The sequence below is a fragment of the Pristiophorus japonicus genome, chromosome 11, assembly GCF_044704955.1.
Source record: "Pristiophorus japonicus isolate sPriJap1 chromosome 11, sPriJap1.hap1, whole genome shotgun sequence".
In the NCBI taxonomy this organism is placed as follows: domain Eukaryota; kingdom Metazoa; phylum Chordata; class Chondrichthyes; family Pristiophoridae; genus Pristiophorus; species Pristiophorus japonicus.
This window is the reverse complement of record NC_091987.1, coordinates 154,456,866-154,471,853: the sequence shown is the minus strand read 5'-3', so window position 1 is coordinate 154,471,853 and position 14,988 is coordinate 154,456,866. Positions and strand designations below refer to the sequence as shown.

The window sequence follows — 14,988 nt, the reverse complement described above, 5'->3', positions numbered from 1 at the left end:
CAATGTGTATAAGGAATTGAAGTAAAGCTAGGGAGATAGGAGATAGCGTGGAGTGATAAAGGGAATGTACTGTTTGGCGGAATTTAACCAGTAGTTTCCCGGGGATCTGTACTGAAGCCTCCACTTTTCACCATGTATATCAATGAAGGAGTAGTGAGTTGTATATCCAAATTTGCAGATGACACCAAGTTAGGAGGCACAGTGAGCAGTGCAGATAGGAACAGGAAGTTACAAAAGGACACAGGCTGAGTTAGTGGCAGATATAGTTCAATGTGGGGAGGTGTCACGTGCGACCAAGAAAAACAAATGGGGATATGTTCTAAATACTGCGAGACTAAGAGCTGTGGAGGAGCGTGGGATTTGGGGTTCCATGTACACGGATCATTAAAAGCTGGTACGCAGGTATAAAAGATAATCAAAACAGCTAATGGAATCTCGAGGGGGAGGGGGGCTGGAATACAAAGGGGAGGAAGTGATGCTTCAGTTGTACAGAGTCCTGGTCAGACACTATGTTCAGTTCTGGGCACCGCACTGCAGGGAGGAGGGGGAGCAGCACACATTGACCAGAATGATACCAGGGCTAAAAGGGTTAAATTATGAGGACAGGTTGCACAGGCTTGTTTTCCCTGGAATATAAAAGTTTGAGGAGTGATCTAATCGATTAAAGGATTTGATAAGAGTAGAGAGAGATTTCCTCTGGTGGGAGAATCCAGGACATGGGGACATGATCTTAAAATTGGAGCCAGGTCATTCTGGAGTAAAATTAGAAAGCACTTCTTCACACACAGGGCCGTGGAGATCTGAAATTCCCCTTCAAAAGGCTGTGGATTCTGGGGGGTCATTGGAGCTTTCGACTGAGATCATCGATTTTTATTAGACAGGGGTATAAATCGGCCATGGAATAGAGCTGAGGTACAGATCAGCCAAGATCTCGTTATATGGCAGAACAGGCTCGAGGGGCCGATTGGCCTACTGAGTTTCTATGTATACTTGTGTGCATTCTGTACCCTCCACAAAGATACTGCTGGTTATGAGATGCCTACAAGGGTTCAGTTGCTTACTGACAATGCAAATCAATTCATGACCTGATGTTAACTGACCTTTTAAGACGGAACATAGTTGGGTCAGATACACCATTCATTTGGAAGTGAAAATTCTCTTGCAGTTATGTGATCATTAAGGGCTGGTATGTATAACAATTGCAAATTCCTTTCATACAGATGTTCTCGTAAACACGTGTACCCAGCATCAAGTCAGACCCTTCTGATCCGAGCCATGTTCATTACTTTTGGCATGGAGGAAAGCAGACGCGATGACTATGACACAGATTCTGGTCTGGAGCACAGCGAAGAGGACATTTACCAGCAGTTTGTGGAATTCTATGAGGATGTATTGCCTGAATTTAAGAACATTGGGAAAGTTGTACAATTTAAGGTATTTTATACAATCATTTAATATACCATGTTACAGCACAGAAACAGACCATTTGGCCTGATGGGTCCGTGCCAGTGTTTATGATCCACACGAGCCTCCTCCCACTTTACTTCATCTCATCCTATTGACATATCCTTCTATTCCTTTCCCCATGTGCTTTTCTAGCCTCCCTTAAATGTATCTATACTATTTGCCTCAACTACTCCACATTCTCGCCACTCTCTGGGTAAAGAGGTTTCTCCTGAATTCACTATTGGATTTATTAGTGACTATTATATTTGTGCCGCCTAATTTGGGTCTCACCCGCAAGTAAAAACATCATCTCTACGTCAATCCTGTTAAACCCTTTCATAATTTTAAAGACCTCTATCAGGTCACCTCTCAGACTTCTCTTTTGTAGAGAAAAGAGACCCCGCCTGTTTAACATGTATTTACCAATTCATGACCTGATGTTAACTGACCTTTTAAGACGGAACATAGTTGGGTCAGATACACCATTCATTTGGAAGTGGAAATTCTCTTGTAGTCATGCGATCATTAAGGGCTGGTATGTATAACAATTGAAAATTAAGTTTTTGTAAGTCTTCTTCCCGGATTTGTTTAAGATGTTCACCATAAACAAATTCCCATTGCCGTTTGCAGTTACACCTTGATTTGTTACTTATTCAAGAAGTGTCAATAATGGGAATTGGTTTTATAGCTTTGAACTAAAGCAAATTCTATGTTTATGCAAAAGTAGATCAATAGTGCAGATATAGTATGACTTACTGCTTGCAAACAATCCCAGTTTCAGAAAAGCATCTTGTTTTGGGCCATTGCTGAAAGGAATTTTCTTCCACAGTCATTAGCTTTGAGTGAATTAGTATCCCTCATTTAAACATTAGCCCACATGCATAAATGGGAAGAAAGCCTGTTGAAAAGTCCAAATGTTCGATATTTTACTGCACCCAATATGGTGCAGTGTCGGGTATTAAGTGCGCAAAGTTGCAACATTAATCCATTCTTTATTCCAGGTTAGCTGCAATTATGAGCCGCACCTCCGAGGAAATGTGTACGTCCAATATCAAAAGTAAGTCTGTACTTTCTACACATTTCTGCATTTTGAGTTAAAGAATGTGCATTTATTTAGTGTCTTTTGTATCAAGACATCCCAAAACACTTCATAGCTAGCAACTTATGTTGAAGTGTAGTCACCATTGTGTACAGCAAGGGCCCACACAGAGAAATCACCAGATGATCGAGGGATAATGTTGGCTAGGATGCTGGGAGATCTCCCTCGCTCCTTTTCCAAATAGTGTCATACGGGCTGGAATTTCCAGTGTTTCACCGCCCGGTTTCTCGGCGGTTTTGGGCGAGAACCGGGTCGCTGAGTAATTCCCCAGTTGAGTTGTGCCGGTGGTTGAGGTCCCGCTGGGGAGCAGACCGCCGGTGTGCACTGTCCATAGATCTGCGTCCCTGGCGTGATATTTGGTTCAGCGATTACCCAGCGGTAAGTTGGGAAAAAAAACGCCCACGAAAAGCAGCGGAACTGGGCGGTAGGTGAATAGCCCTGCAATAAAAGGTAAGTAACTGGTTTTTACTAATTATTTTAAAATTCTCTTGCAGTGATTTAAGTGAAAAGGGTCCTGAGAACGTTTTTCTGATTTAAAAAAAAAAATTTTTTTATGTCTTTAGAAAAAATAATTTTTGTGTTTTTCTCCTCCTTGGCCCAACCAACTCTGTGTAAATGTTTAGTAATTTTAGTCATTATCGCCCATTTTTATTAAGAACCGCCCAGTCGGCCCAAGATTCCATTTTTTTGCCCATTTTTCTCACTGGGCAGATTTGTTTCTTTTTGAAATTTTTCACCGGTGATAATTTTGGGAATCTTAGCGGTATTTTGGGCGGCAAACCTGTGCTGGCCCATGGGATCCTTTACATCCACGTGAACAGGCAGATGGGGTCTCAGTTTAGCATCTTGTCCAAAAGACATCACCTCAGATAGTACTGCACTGGGAGGGAGTATGCTGCAGTACCCAGAGTGGGCTTGACCCCCATGACCTTGTGACTCGGAATGGGAACCAAGCTGACAAACTGCAGCTTGGAAAGCCAATTTATCTTTTTGTAAAGGGGACACATCTTTTGAATTGTGTGCATCTATTTTCCCCTTTCTTGTCCCACTCTTCGATTTCTCTTCCCCTGCCCCAGCTTGTTTCAGTAGTTCTCCTCAGTGAAAGCCACAGGTACATACTCCACTGGTTCCTCCCTGCGTTCGATATCATCTCCATATACATACACACACACAGACTGACAGACACACACTCACCTCGGGGGATATCAAACCCCATATTCTTTCCCTCTGTCCTCTACAATGTGCTCCCAAGATTCTGCTGTAATGTAACTCGGAGTGATTGCCTGCGACATGTGTTCTGCTCATGCGCACGGTTGGCCCCGCCCCTTTTTGCATATGCGTGCTGGCACTGAAGTCCAGCTGCACATGCAGTGTCCCACAGTTTTGGCTGCAATGCAGTGTGGGCCACGCTTTGTTCCGCACGTGGGAGAAGGCCCATCACTGGATCTGTGGCGAGAACAGAGGATCGAAAGGGAGATTGGAGGGTAAAAAAGAGAGAGAGGGGTTGGAGGGAGGGGAGAGAGAGACTGGGGCATCGGGTGGGGGAGAGAGAGAGAGGTCAGGAACTCTGTGGGGTGACTAAAGAGTACAGAGAGCATAGTAGGGATGGCGGAAGAACGTGATCCACGTCTAAATGGGGGTGAGTTGAACGCATGATCCAGATGTTGAAATCCAGAAGTCACGACACTGTCACTATTTGCTTCATACCCAATAAACCTGTTAACAATCTGTAACCCACACACAATGTCCCCTTATGAGTGGAAAGAGGTCATGAATCCATGCGGGAGGAACTTGGACAGGGGGACGTCAGGAAACCGGGGGTGGGTGGGGGGGGGGGGGGGGCCGGGATGGTGCAATGGGGGAACAAGGTCAGAAACTTGGGCTGGGGGGGGAGGGGGAGAGATTAGGTCAGGAACTTGGGCTGGGGGGGTGAGGGGGAGAGATTAGGTCAGGAACTTGGGCTGGGGGGAGGCAGAGAGATTAGGTCAGGAACCTGGGCTGGGGGGAGGCAGAGAGATTAGGTCAGGAACCTGGGCTGGGGGGAGGTGGAGAGATTAGGTCAGGAACCTGGGCTGGGGGGAGGGGGAGATTAGGTCAGGAACTTGGGCTGGGGGGAGGGGGAGAGATTAGGTCAGGAACCTGGGCTGGGGGGAGGGGGAGATTAGGTCAGGAACTTGGGCTGGGGGGAGGGGGAGAGATTAGGTCAGGAACTTGGGCTGGGGGGAGGCAGAGAGATTAGGTCAGGAACCTGGGCTGGGGGGAGGTGGAGAGATTAGGTCAGGAACCTGGGCTGGGGGGAGGGGGAGATTAGGTCAGGAACTTGGGCTGGGGGGAGGGGGAGAGATTAGGTCAGGAACCTGGGCTGGGGGGAGGGGGAGAGATTAGGTCAGGAACCTGGGCTGGGGGGAGGGGGAGATTAGGTCAGGAACTTGGGCTGGGGGGAGGGGGAGGGATTAGGTCAGGAACCTGGGCTGGAGGGAGGGGGAGAGATTAGGTCAGGAACCTGGGCTGGGGGGAGGTGGAGAGATTAGGTCAGGAACTTGTTTGGGGGGGGGGGGGCGGGTGTGGGGGTAGATCAAGAACTTGTTCTGGGGGGTGGAAGAAGATCTTAACCCTGTCTGTTCGAAGTGAGCTCTCTCCTGTCTGGAGTCGGTAGTTAGATTGGCTTGAATTACACTTTGCAAAGTCACTGATTATATAGGCTGGGCGGCCTAATTACACATTCCAGAGACACTGCTGGGTGTGTCTTGTCCTCCAAGGGGACCCAATCAGAGCATTTAGGGGTTACAAAGAAACGTGTCCTAGTAACTTGAGCTGTAAAGTATGTGTAGCTTGGTTAGAAAATGACAGTGTATCTGTGGTCACATGGTTCTAACCCCTGATGGGTTGTGGTTTGCTGCAGGGAGGAGGAATGCCAACAGGCCTTCGCAATGTTCAATGGGCGTTGGTACGCTGGGAAACAGCTGCAATGTGAATTTTCACCTGTGACACGATGGAAGACAGCAATATGTGGTTTGTTATCGATGTGTTTTTAATTTTGTAAATCCAATATATCTACATATTTATTGGTTTGATTTAGTTTGGGTATTTGATTGGTGCAGATCTGCAATGGCTGGTCAAATCTTAATGAAAATGTTAGGCTTGGCTATCTCGCCTCTGCTGTACAGTATATTGAGCTCATTTTGCTTCATAGAATCTGGCTGGCTGAGTTAATGGCCACTAGTTTGTAGTACGTTCCAAGGAGATTTCAGTTTCACAAGCCGCTGTATTTTGGAAGCAGTTGATTATTACTAATTGAATGGTATGTTATCAGGAACCAGTTACATGAAGTTTTTATTAATGCACTGAACAGGACTTTACGAAAGACACAAATGCCCACGAGGGAAGCACTGCAATTTCCTTCACGTGTTCAGGAATCCCAACAGTGAGTTCTGGGAGGCTGATCGAGACCTTTACATGTCACCGGATAGAACAAAATGCTATTCGAATAAATACTTTGAGAGGCGAGAGAGAAGCAGCTATCGTTACGATTACTACAGTCGATCTAGGAGGCGGTACAGCTGTAGTCCAGACAAAACGCAGAGAAGATCCGGAGAGTCTGAAAGGAAAAGAAAGAGGAGCAGGGACAGGAGACGGCTACAGCGGTCCAGGAGCAGGAGTCAGGACAGGAAACGGTCGCGCAGCAGGGAGAGGTACCGCAGAAGCAGAAGCAGAGAAACCCGCAGATCGCAGCGGTCTCGGAGCAGGAGTCCGGATCGAAGGCGGTCGAAAAGCAGAGATCGGAGTAGATATAAGTCAAGGAGTAGAAGTGAGGAGCGGTCACTGAGCAGAAGTAAATCGAGATCGAGGAGTCGAAGCACGGGGAGAAGTCGAGACCAGTGTGACAGCAGGGGCTTGGGGACCGAGAGGTCACGCAGCAGAAGTAAAAGTCCCCATCACGGGGGGAACAGGAAAAGTAAGGACAAAAAAAGCAAAAAGAAAGCCAAGCGAGAGAAGAAAGCCAAGAGCAGGTCTGAAAGCAAGTCTAAAGACTCCAAAACAAAAAAACCAGAAGCTGATCTCAGGAACTCTCCAGCTAGTTCAACAGGGAAGGACACACAAGTCACTATGGATAATCCTGAACCCAGAAGCCTCTCCACTTCTCCGAGCACGAAGAGCTCTGCAAGCGATTCAGCAGCAACTGCCAAATTGGAGGACACAACTGAAACAGAGGCTGTGAATGACTGAAGGTAACTTTTTTGCAGACATTGAGAATTACCAAAGGATATAAAACGTTGGGGACATAACCTAGCATTGTTAGGCAAATGTTACAGTGCTATCCATCCTGTGGGGAGGCTGGAGATTGGGGGAGGGACAGGAAAACAGTGTTGGGGGATTAGGGGCTTCCATGGGGGTGGTGGAGAGGACTGGTGGGGTTTACTGGATACGGGGAACAGCATTTCCTGCAGAGCTGGGAGCAGCAATATCAAGGTGATGAGGTGGGGGAGCAGTGCTGAGGGAGGAGCAGCCAGAAAGGAGCGAGTGCGAGTGGAGTTGGGAGGAGCAGCCAGTAAAGGACCAAGTGGGAGTGGCAATGAGGGAGGAGCAGTAAGTAAAGGGGGGAGTGGGAGTGGCAATGAGGAAGGAGCAGTAAGTAAAGGGGGGAGTGGGAGTGGCAATGAGGAAGGAGCAGTAAGTAAAGGGGGGAGTGGGAGTGGAGTTGGGAGGAGCAGCCAGTAAAGGACCGAGTGGCACTGAGGGAGGAGCAGTCAGTAAAGGGGGGAGTGGGAGTGACACTGAGGGAGGAGCAGTCAGTAAAGGGGGGAGTGGGAGTGACACTGAGGGAGGAGCAGTCAGTAAAGGGGGGAGTGGGAGTGGAGTTGGGAGGAGCAGCCAGTAAAAGGGGGAGTGGGAGTGGAGTTGGGAGGAGCAGCCAGTAAAGGGGGGAGTGGGAGTGGAGTTGGGAGGAGCAGTCAGTAAAGGGGGGAGTGGGAGTGACACTGAGGGAGGAGCAGCCAGTAAAGGGGGGAGTGGGAGTGGAGTTGGGAGGAGCAGTCAGTAAAGGGGGGAGTGGGAGTGGAGTTGGGAGGAGCAGTCAGTAAAGGGGGGAGTGGGAGTGGAGTTGGGAGGAGCAGCCAGTAAAGGGGGGAGTGGGAGTGGAGTTGGGAGGAGCAGCCAGTAAAGGGGGGAGTGGGAGTGACACCGAGGGAGGAGCAGTCAGTAAAGGACCGAGTGGGAGTGGAGTTGGGAGGAGCAGTCAGTAATGGGGGGAGTGGGAGTGGAGTTGGGAGGAGCAGCCAGTAAAGGGGGGAGTGGGAGTGGAGTTGGGAGGAGCAGTCAGTAATGGGGGGAGTGGGAGTGACAACCGAGGGAGGAGCAGTCAGTAAAGGACCGAGTGGGAGTGATACCGAGGGAGGAGCAGTCAGTAATGGGGGGAGTGGGAGTGGAGTTGGGAGGAGCAGCCAGTAAAGGACCGAGTGGGAGTGACACCGAGGGAGGAGCAATCAGTAAAGGGGGGAGTGGGAGTGGAGTTGGGAGGAGCAGCCAGTAAAGGGGGAAGTGGGAGTGGAGTTGGGAGGAGCAGTCAGTAATGGGGGGAGTGGGAGTGGAGTTGGGAGGAGCAGCCAGTAAAGGGGGGAGTGGGAGTGGAGTTGGGAGGAGCAGTCAGTAATGGGGGGAGTGGGAGTGGAGTTGGGAGGAGCAGCCAGTAAAGGACCGAGTGGGAGTGACACCGAGGGAGGAGCAATCAGTAAAGGGGGGAGTGGGAGTGGAGTTGGGAGGAGCAGCCAGTAAAGGGGGGAGTGGGAGTGACAACCGAGGGAGGAGCAGTCAGTAAAGGACCGAGTGGGAGTGATACCGAGGGAGGAGCAGTCAGTAAAGGGGGGAGTGGGAGTGGAGTTGGGAGGAGCAGCCAGTAAAGGGGGGAGTGGGAGTGACAACCGAGGGAGGAGCAGTCAGTAAAGGACCGAGTGGGAGTGATACTGAGGGAGGAGCAGTCAGTAAAGGGGGGAGTGGGAGCGGTACTGATGGGAACAGCCAGTAAAAGTGGAACCTGGGGACCATACATAGGATAAACAATGAAAGATTGTTTCCATTGGTAGGTGAATGGGGAACAAGAGGACAGAACTGAGTATTCTCATTGTGCGTGGGGAATTGCACACTCCGATTTTACATCGCAAGGCACCGGGCTGGGAGAGGAGGGGAGCAGCGCACGGCACGGCCTGGTCCAGCTCCGTCCTCTCAGGGCAACAAACCCCACATACACCCATCTCGCCTGTCTGCTCCTCTCTCAGGATCTCAGTGTGAAACCAGGGGCCCCCCCTAGGTTACAATCTGAAGTGATCGGAGGCCGGACGGCTGAGGATCATTTGAGTGGCATTTATAATCTTTTTTTGAAGACAATCTCTCTCCATGCATTCTTTTGTTTTAAAAATGGTGTAATGATCACGTTTTTCAAAACTATAATTTGAATTGATTTGGTTTTTAGCTAGTGTACGTTAATCCTACAGCCAGTTCAATCAGCCGTGGTCCTGGGTTGTTTTTTGGAGGTGGTGATCTGAATCTCACCCTACAGTAAGTTGCAGTAGCGGCACACAGCACTCCTCGGCCCCTCCCTTTTGTTTGATGAGGAGTGAGGGATTAAAGTAACACCATCAGGAATAGGTCCAGCTAAAGGAAGTTGAGCCCAGTCTTTGAAACACAATCCTCAGCAAATAATCGACTGCCCGCCCGACAGCGTGTTCGGACTGGGACCGCTGATAGTCCCACGGGGTGGGGTACTGGGAAATGCAGCAGTGCTGTGGAGCCGGGAGCTCTCTCCCTTCAGGGAACGCTAGACTGCACTTGCTCTACCTAGTTTGTCACACATTTTGCAGAAGGGTGCTGAAACAGGTGTAGAATCCTGCTTTGCATATTTAAAGCAGCAAGATGGAAGCGTATGGATACAGAATTGTCTCAGTGACAGGAAGCAGAGGGTAGTGGTGGATGGATGTTTATCAGACTGAGGTGGTTTCCTGCGACATTCCCCAAGGGTCAGTTTTTATAAACGACCTAGACCCAGGTGTAGGGAGCAGCATTATAAAGTTTGCAGATGATATGAAACTTGGCAAAGTAGTAGATAGTGCTGAGGATAGTTATAGGTGTCAGGATGGGGAAATGGGCAGAGGCAGTTCAATGCAGAGAAGTGTGAAGTGATGCACTTTGGGAGCAGTAATGTAGAAAGACAGTGTACAATAAATGGCACGGTTTTGGAAAGTGTCGATGAGCCAAGACCTCGGTGTCCTTATACACAAATCCTTAAAGGTGGCAGGGCAAGCTGATCAGGTGGTTAAAAAGCTAATGTGTTACTGGGGTTTATGAATAGAGGGATAGAATATAAAAGCAAAGAGATTATGCTGGAACTTTATACATCACTGGTTAGGCCTCAGCTGGAGTACTGTGGCCAATTCTGGGCACCACACCGGGAAAGGTGTAAAGGCCTTAGAAAGGGCACAGAGGAGGTTTATCAGGATGTTACCGGGGAGGGGGAACTTCAGTTATGAGGAGGTTGGAAAAGTTCGGGCTGTTCTCCTGGGAACAGAGGGTGAAGAGGTGCCCTAATCCAGGTTCTGAAGCTGATGAGAGGTGGTGATAGAGTAAATCAGGAAACTGTTCCCTCTGGGGACTGGCTCAGTAACCAGAGGTCACACATTCAAAATCATTGGTAAAGGATCTTTGGGGAGAGGAGGAGAAATGTTCCCACTGTGAGTTGTGGGGGTCTGGGACGCTCCACCTGAAAAGCTGGTTCACCAATAATTGTAAAAGGGAGATGGACGGGTTCTGGGGGATGGGGAACTTACAGGGTTACGGACAGAGAGTGGGGATGTGGGACTGAGCACGACTGCTTTTCAAAGAGCGGGCACAGCACGATGGGCCAAATGGCCTCCTACGAGTAAGAACATTGCCCAATTCCTCTACAATCAACAGAGCTGGTTCAGAGTGTAAAATCTTGGTATCTTGTGGGAAATAAACTCAAATCTCCTGTGGTATCGGGAAGATAATTATTTTTTTTATATTTCAGATATGAATTGTCACCGCCGGAAGTTTGTGAAAAATGAAACATCAACCAACTACAGTATCAAGAAAGTGACTAAATGGGACAATTCACACTCCATCTCCAGTTGGTGTCTCCCTCGTCCTTTACATTGTATATTAAGTTTACTTTGATAACTGTAAAACAAACTATCACCAGTTGATAGTTTAGGCAAGTGTTTAAAGTGTTGGTTTAAAGTTGATTATGGTTTGATAGTAATCTGTTCCTGATGTAGTCACAGTATTTTAAATTATGTTGACTACAAACTAGGGTAACTGTATAGTGTATAATATTTGCATTATGCATTCTATCCAACAAGACTTTGCTACTGAGCAATACTGTAAATATTTTGTAAAACCAGAATACAGGAAATGAGAAGTTTGCTTTTGTAAATATTTTTTGCAAATTTCATTATACCTTTCTCAAACCACATTTATCATGAGGATACAGAGATTTATTTACGAGGATGTTGCCTGGACTGGAGAATTTTGCCTATGAGCAAAGATTGGATAGGCTGGAATTGTTTTCTTTGGAACAGAGGAGGCTGAGGGGAGACCTGATTTGAGGTATATAAAATTATGAGGGGCCTGGATAGGAAGGACCTGTTTCCTTTAGCGAAGGGGTCAACAACCACGGGGCATAGATTTAAAGTAATTGGGGGGAGGTTTAGAGGGGATTTGAGGGGGAATTCCTTCACCCAGAGGGTGGTGGGGGTCTGGAACTCACCGCCTGAAAGGGTGGTAGAGGCAGAAACCCTCACCACATTTAAAAAGTACAGGTTGAACCTGACCTGTGCCAGATAAGGGATTTTTCTGGGCAAGGGGATAGCGACAGAGAAATTGTGGGGGATGCGGTAAGATCGCAGGGTCAGGCCAGCGAGGAAAGACTTCAATTTGTTCATGTAAGCAGTTCTGCGCGTGCACCACCTCGGAATGGTGCCGGTTAAGGGAGGTTCCATCCTGCACCTGAAGTGCTGTAACCTGCAGGGCTACAGACCGAGAGCTGGAAAGTGGGATTGGGCTGGGTAGCTCTTGGTTGGCCAAAATGGCCCCCTTCTGTGCTGTAAATTTCTATGATTCTATGAAAGGAAATGGTGAGTTACATTAAGCTGATTCCTCAGTTAGCAATTATATATAGTGATAGGGGATTCAATTGTAAGGGGAATAGATAGGCGTTTCTGCAGCCGCAACCGAGACTCCAGGATGGTATGTTGCCTCCCTGGTGCAAGGGTCAAGGATGTCTCTGAGCGGGTGCAGGACATTCTAAAAAGGGAAGGAGAACAGCCAGTTGTCGTGGTGCACATTGGTACCAACGACATAGGTTTAAAAAAAAAGGGATGAGGTCCTACGAAACTAATTTTAGGAGCTAAATTAAAAAATAGGACCTCAAAAGTAGTAATCTCAGGATTGCTACCAGTGCCACGTGCTAGTCAGAGTAAGAATCGCAGGATAGCGCAGATGAATACGTGGCTTGAACAGTGGTGCAGCAGGGAGGGATTCAAATTCCTGGGGCATTGGAACCGGTTCTGGGGGAGGTGGGACCAGTACAAACCGGACGGTCTGCACCTGGGCAGGACCGGAACCAATGTCCGAGGGGGAGTGTTTGCGAGTGCTTTTGGGGAGGAGTTAAACTAATATGGCAGGGGGATGGGAACCAATGCAGGGAGACAGAAAGGAGATGAGGAAAAGTGGAGGGCAGAGAAACCCAAGACAAAAAACAAAAAGGGCCACTGTACAGCAAAATTCTGAAAGGACAAAGGGTGTTAAAAAAACAAGCCTGAAGGCTTTGTGTCTTAATGCAAGGAGTATCCGTAATAAGGTAGATGAATTAACTGTTAACAAATATGATGTGATTGGGCTTACGGAGACATGGCTCCAGGATGATCAGGGCTGGGAACTCAACATCCAAGGGTATTCAACATTCAGGAAGGATAGAATAAAAGGAAAAGGAGGTGGGGTAGCATTGCTGGTTAAAGAGGCGATTAATGCAATAGTTAGAATGGACATTAGCTTGGATGATATGGAATCTATATGGGTAGAGCTGCAGAACACCAAAGGGCGTTATTGGGAGTTGTGTACAGACCTCCAAACAGTAGTAGTGATGTTGGAGAGGGCATCAAACAGGAAATTAGGGGTGCATGCAATAAGGGTGCAGCAGTTATAATGGGTGACTTTAATGTGCACATAGATTGGGCTAACCAAACTGGAAGCAATACGTTGGAGGAGGATTTCCTGGAGTGCATAAGGGATGGTTTTCTAGACCAATATGTCGAGGAACCAACTAGGGGGGAGGCCATCTTAGACTGGGTGTTGTATAATGAGAGAGGATTAATTAGCAATCCCGTTGTGCGAGGCCCCTTGGGGAAGAGTGACCATAATATGGTGGAATTCTGCATTAGGATGGAGAATGAAACAGTTAATTCAGAGACCAAGGTCCAGAACTTAAAGAAGGGTAACTTTGAAGGTATGAGGCGTGAATTGGCTAGGATTGATTGGCAAATGATACTTAAGGGGTTGACTGTGGATGGGCAATGGCAGACATTTAGAGACCGCATGGATGAACTACAACAATTGTACATTCCTGTCCGTCGTAAAAATAAAAAAGGGAAGGTGGCTCAACCGTGGCTATCAAGGGATATCAGGGATAGTATTAAAGCCAAGGAAGTGGCATACAAATTGGCCAGAAAGAGCAGTGAACCCGGAGACTGGGAGAAATTTAGAACTCAGCAGAGGAGGACAAAGGGTTTGATTAGGGCAGGGGAAATGGAGTATGAGAAGAAGCTTGCAGGGAACATTAAGATGGATTGCAAAAGTTTCTATAGATATGTAAAGAGAAAAAGGTTAGTAAAAACAAACGTAGGTCCCCTGCAGTCAGAATCAGGGGAAGTCATAACAGGGAACAAAGAAATGGCGGACCAATTAAACAAGTACTTTGGTTCGGTATTCACTAAGGAGGACATTAACAACCTTCCGGATATAAGAGGGGTCAGAGGGTCTAGTAAGGAGGAGGAACTGAGGGAAATCCTTATTAGTCAGGAAATTGTGTTGGGGAAATTAATGGGATTGAAGGCCAATAAATCCCCAGGGCCTGATGGACTGCATCCCAGAGTACTTAAGGAGGTGGCCTTGGAAATAGCGGATGCATTGAGTGTCATTTTCCAACATTCCATTGACTCTGGATCAGTTCCTATCGAGTGGAGGGTAGTCAATGTAACCCCACTTTTTAAAAAAAAAAAGGAGGGAGAGAGAAAACAGGGAATTATAGACCGGTCAGCCTGACATCGGTAGTGGGTAAGATGATGGAATCTATTATTAAGGATGTCATAGCAGCGCATTTGGAAAGAGGTGACATGATAGGTCCAAGTCAGCATGGATTTGTGAAAGGGAAATCATGCTTGACAAATCTTCTGGAATTTTTTGAGGATGTTTCCAGTTGATGTGGTATATTTGGACTTTCAGAAGGCTTTCGACAAGGTCCCGCACATGGGATTGGGGGTAGTGTGCTGACATGGATTGAGAACTGGTTATCAGACAGGAAGCAAAGAGTAGGAGTAAATGGGTACTTTTCAGAATGGCAGGCGGTGACTAGTGGGGTACCGCAAGGTTCTGTGCTGGGGCCCCAGCTGTTTACACTGTACATTAATGATTTAGACGAGGGGATTAAATGTAGTATCTCCAAATTTGCGGATGACACTAAGTTAGGTGGCAGTGTGAGCTGTGAAGAGGATGCTATGAGGCTGCAGAGCGACTTGGATAGGTTAGGTGAGTGGGCAAATGCATGGCAGATGAAGTATAATGTGGATAAATGTGAGGTTATCCACTTTGGTAGTAAAAACAGAGAGACAGACTATTATCTGAATGGTGACAGATTAGGAAAAGGGGAGGTGCAAAGAGACCTGGGTGTCATGGTACATCAGTCATTGAAGGTTGGCATGCAGGCGGTTAAAGCAAATGGCATGTTGGCCTTCATAGCGAGGGAATTTGAGTACAGGGGCAGGGAGGTGTTGCTACAGTTGTACAGGGCCTTGGTGAGGCCACACCTGGAGTATTGTGTACAGTTTTGGTCTCCTAACCTGAGGAAGGACATTCTTGCTATTGAGGGAGTGCAGCGAAGGTTCACCAGACTGATTCCCGGGATGGCGGGACTGACCTATCAAGAAAGACTGGATCAACTGGACTTGTATTCACTGGAGTTCAGAAGAATGAGAGGGGACCTCATAGAAACGTTTAAAATTCTGACGGGTTTAGACAGGTTAAATGCAGGAAGAATGTTCCCAATGTTGGGGAAGTCCAGAACCAGGGGGTCACAGTCTAAGGATAAGGGGTAAGCCATTTAGGACCGAGATGAGGAGGAACTTCTTCACCCAGAGAGTGGTGAACCTGTGGAATTCTCT

The 14,988-nt window shown here is 47.7% G+C and overlaps 1 protein-coding gene across 2 annotated transcripts in view; it reads left to right on the top strand.

The window, feature by feature from the left end:
- Positions 1 to 10,976, top strand: part of zrsr2 (zinc finger (CCCH type), RNA-binding motif and serine/arginine rich 2) — a 57,112-nt gene extending 46,136 nt beyond the window's left edge. For both annotated transcript variants that reach the window (XM_070894208.1, XM_070894206.1), the window contains 5 exons: positions 1,221 to 1,434; positions 2,448 to 2,503; positions 5,448 to 5,557; positions 5,898 to 6,774; positions 10,584 to 10,976. In XM_070894208.1, the coding sequence (XP_070750309.1) occupies positions 1,221 to 1,434; positions 2,448 to 2,503; positions 5,448 to 5,557; positions 5,898 to 6,772 (1,255 nt within the window). In that variant the 3' untranslated portion in view covers positions 6,773 to 6,774; positions 10,584 to 10,976. The remainder of the gene's footprint in view (positions 1 to 1,220; positions 1,435 to 2,447; positions 2,504 to 5,447; positions 5,558 to 5,897; positions 6,775 to 10,583) is intronic.
- The last annotated feature ends 4,012 nt before the right edge of the window (positions 10,977 to 14,988 follow it).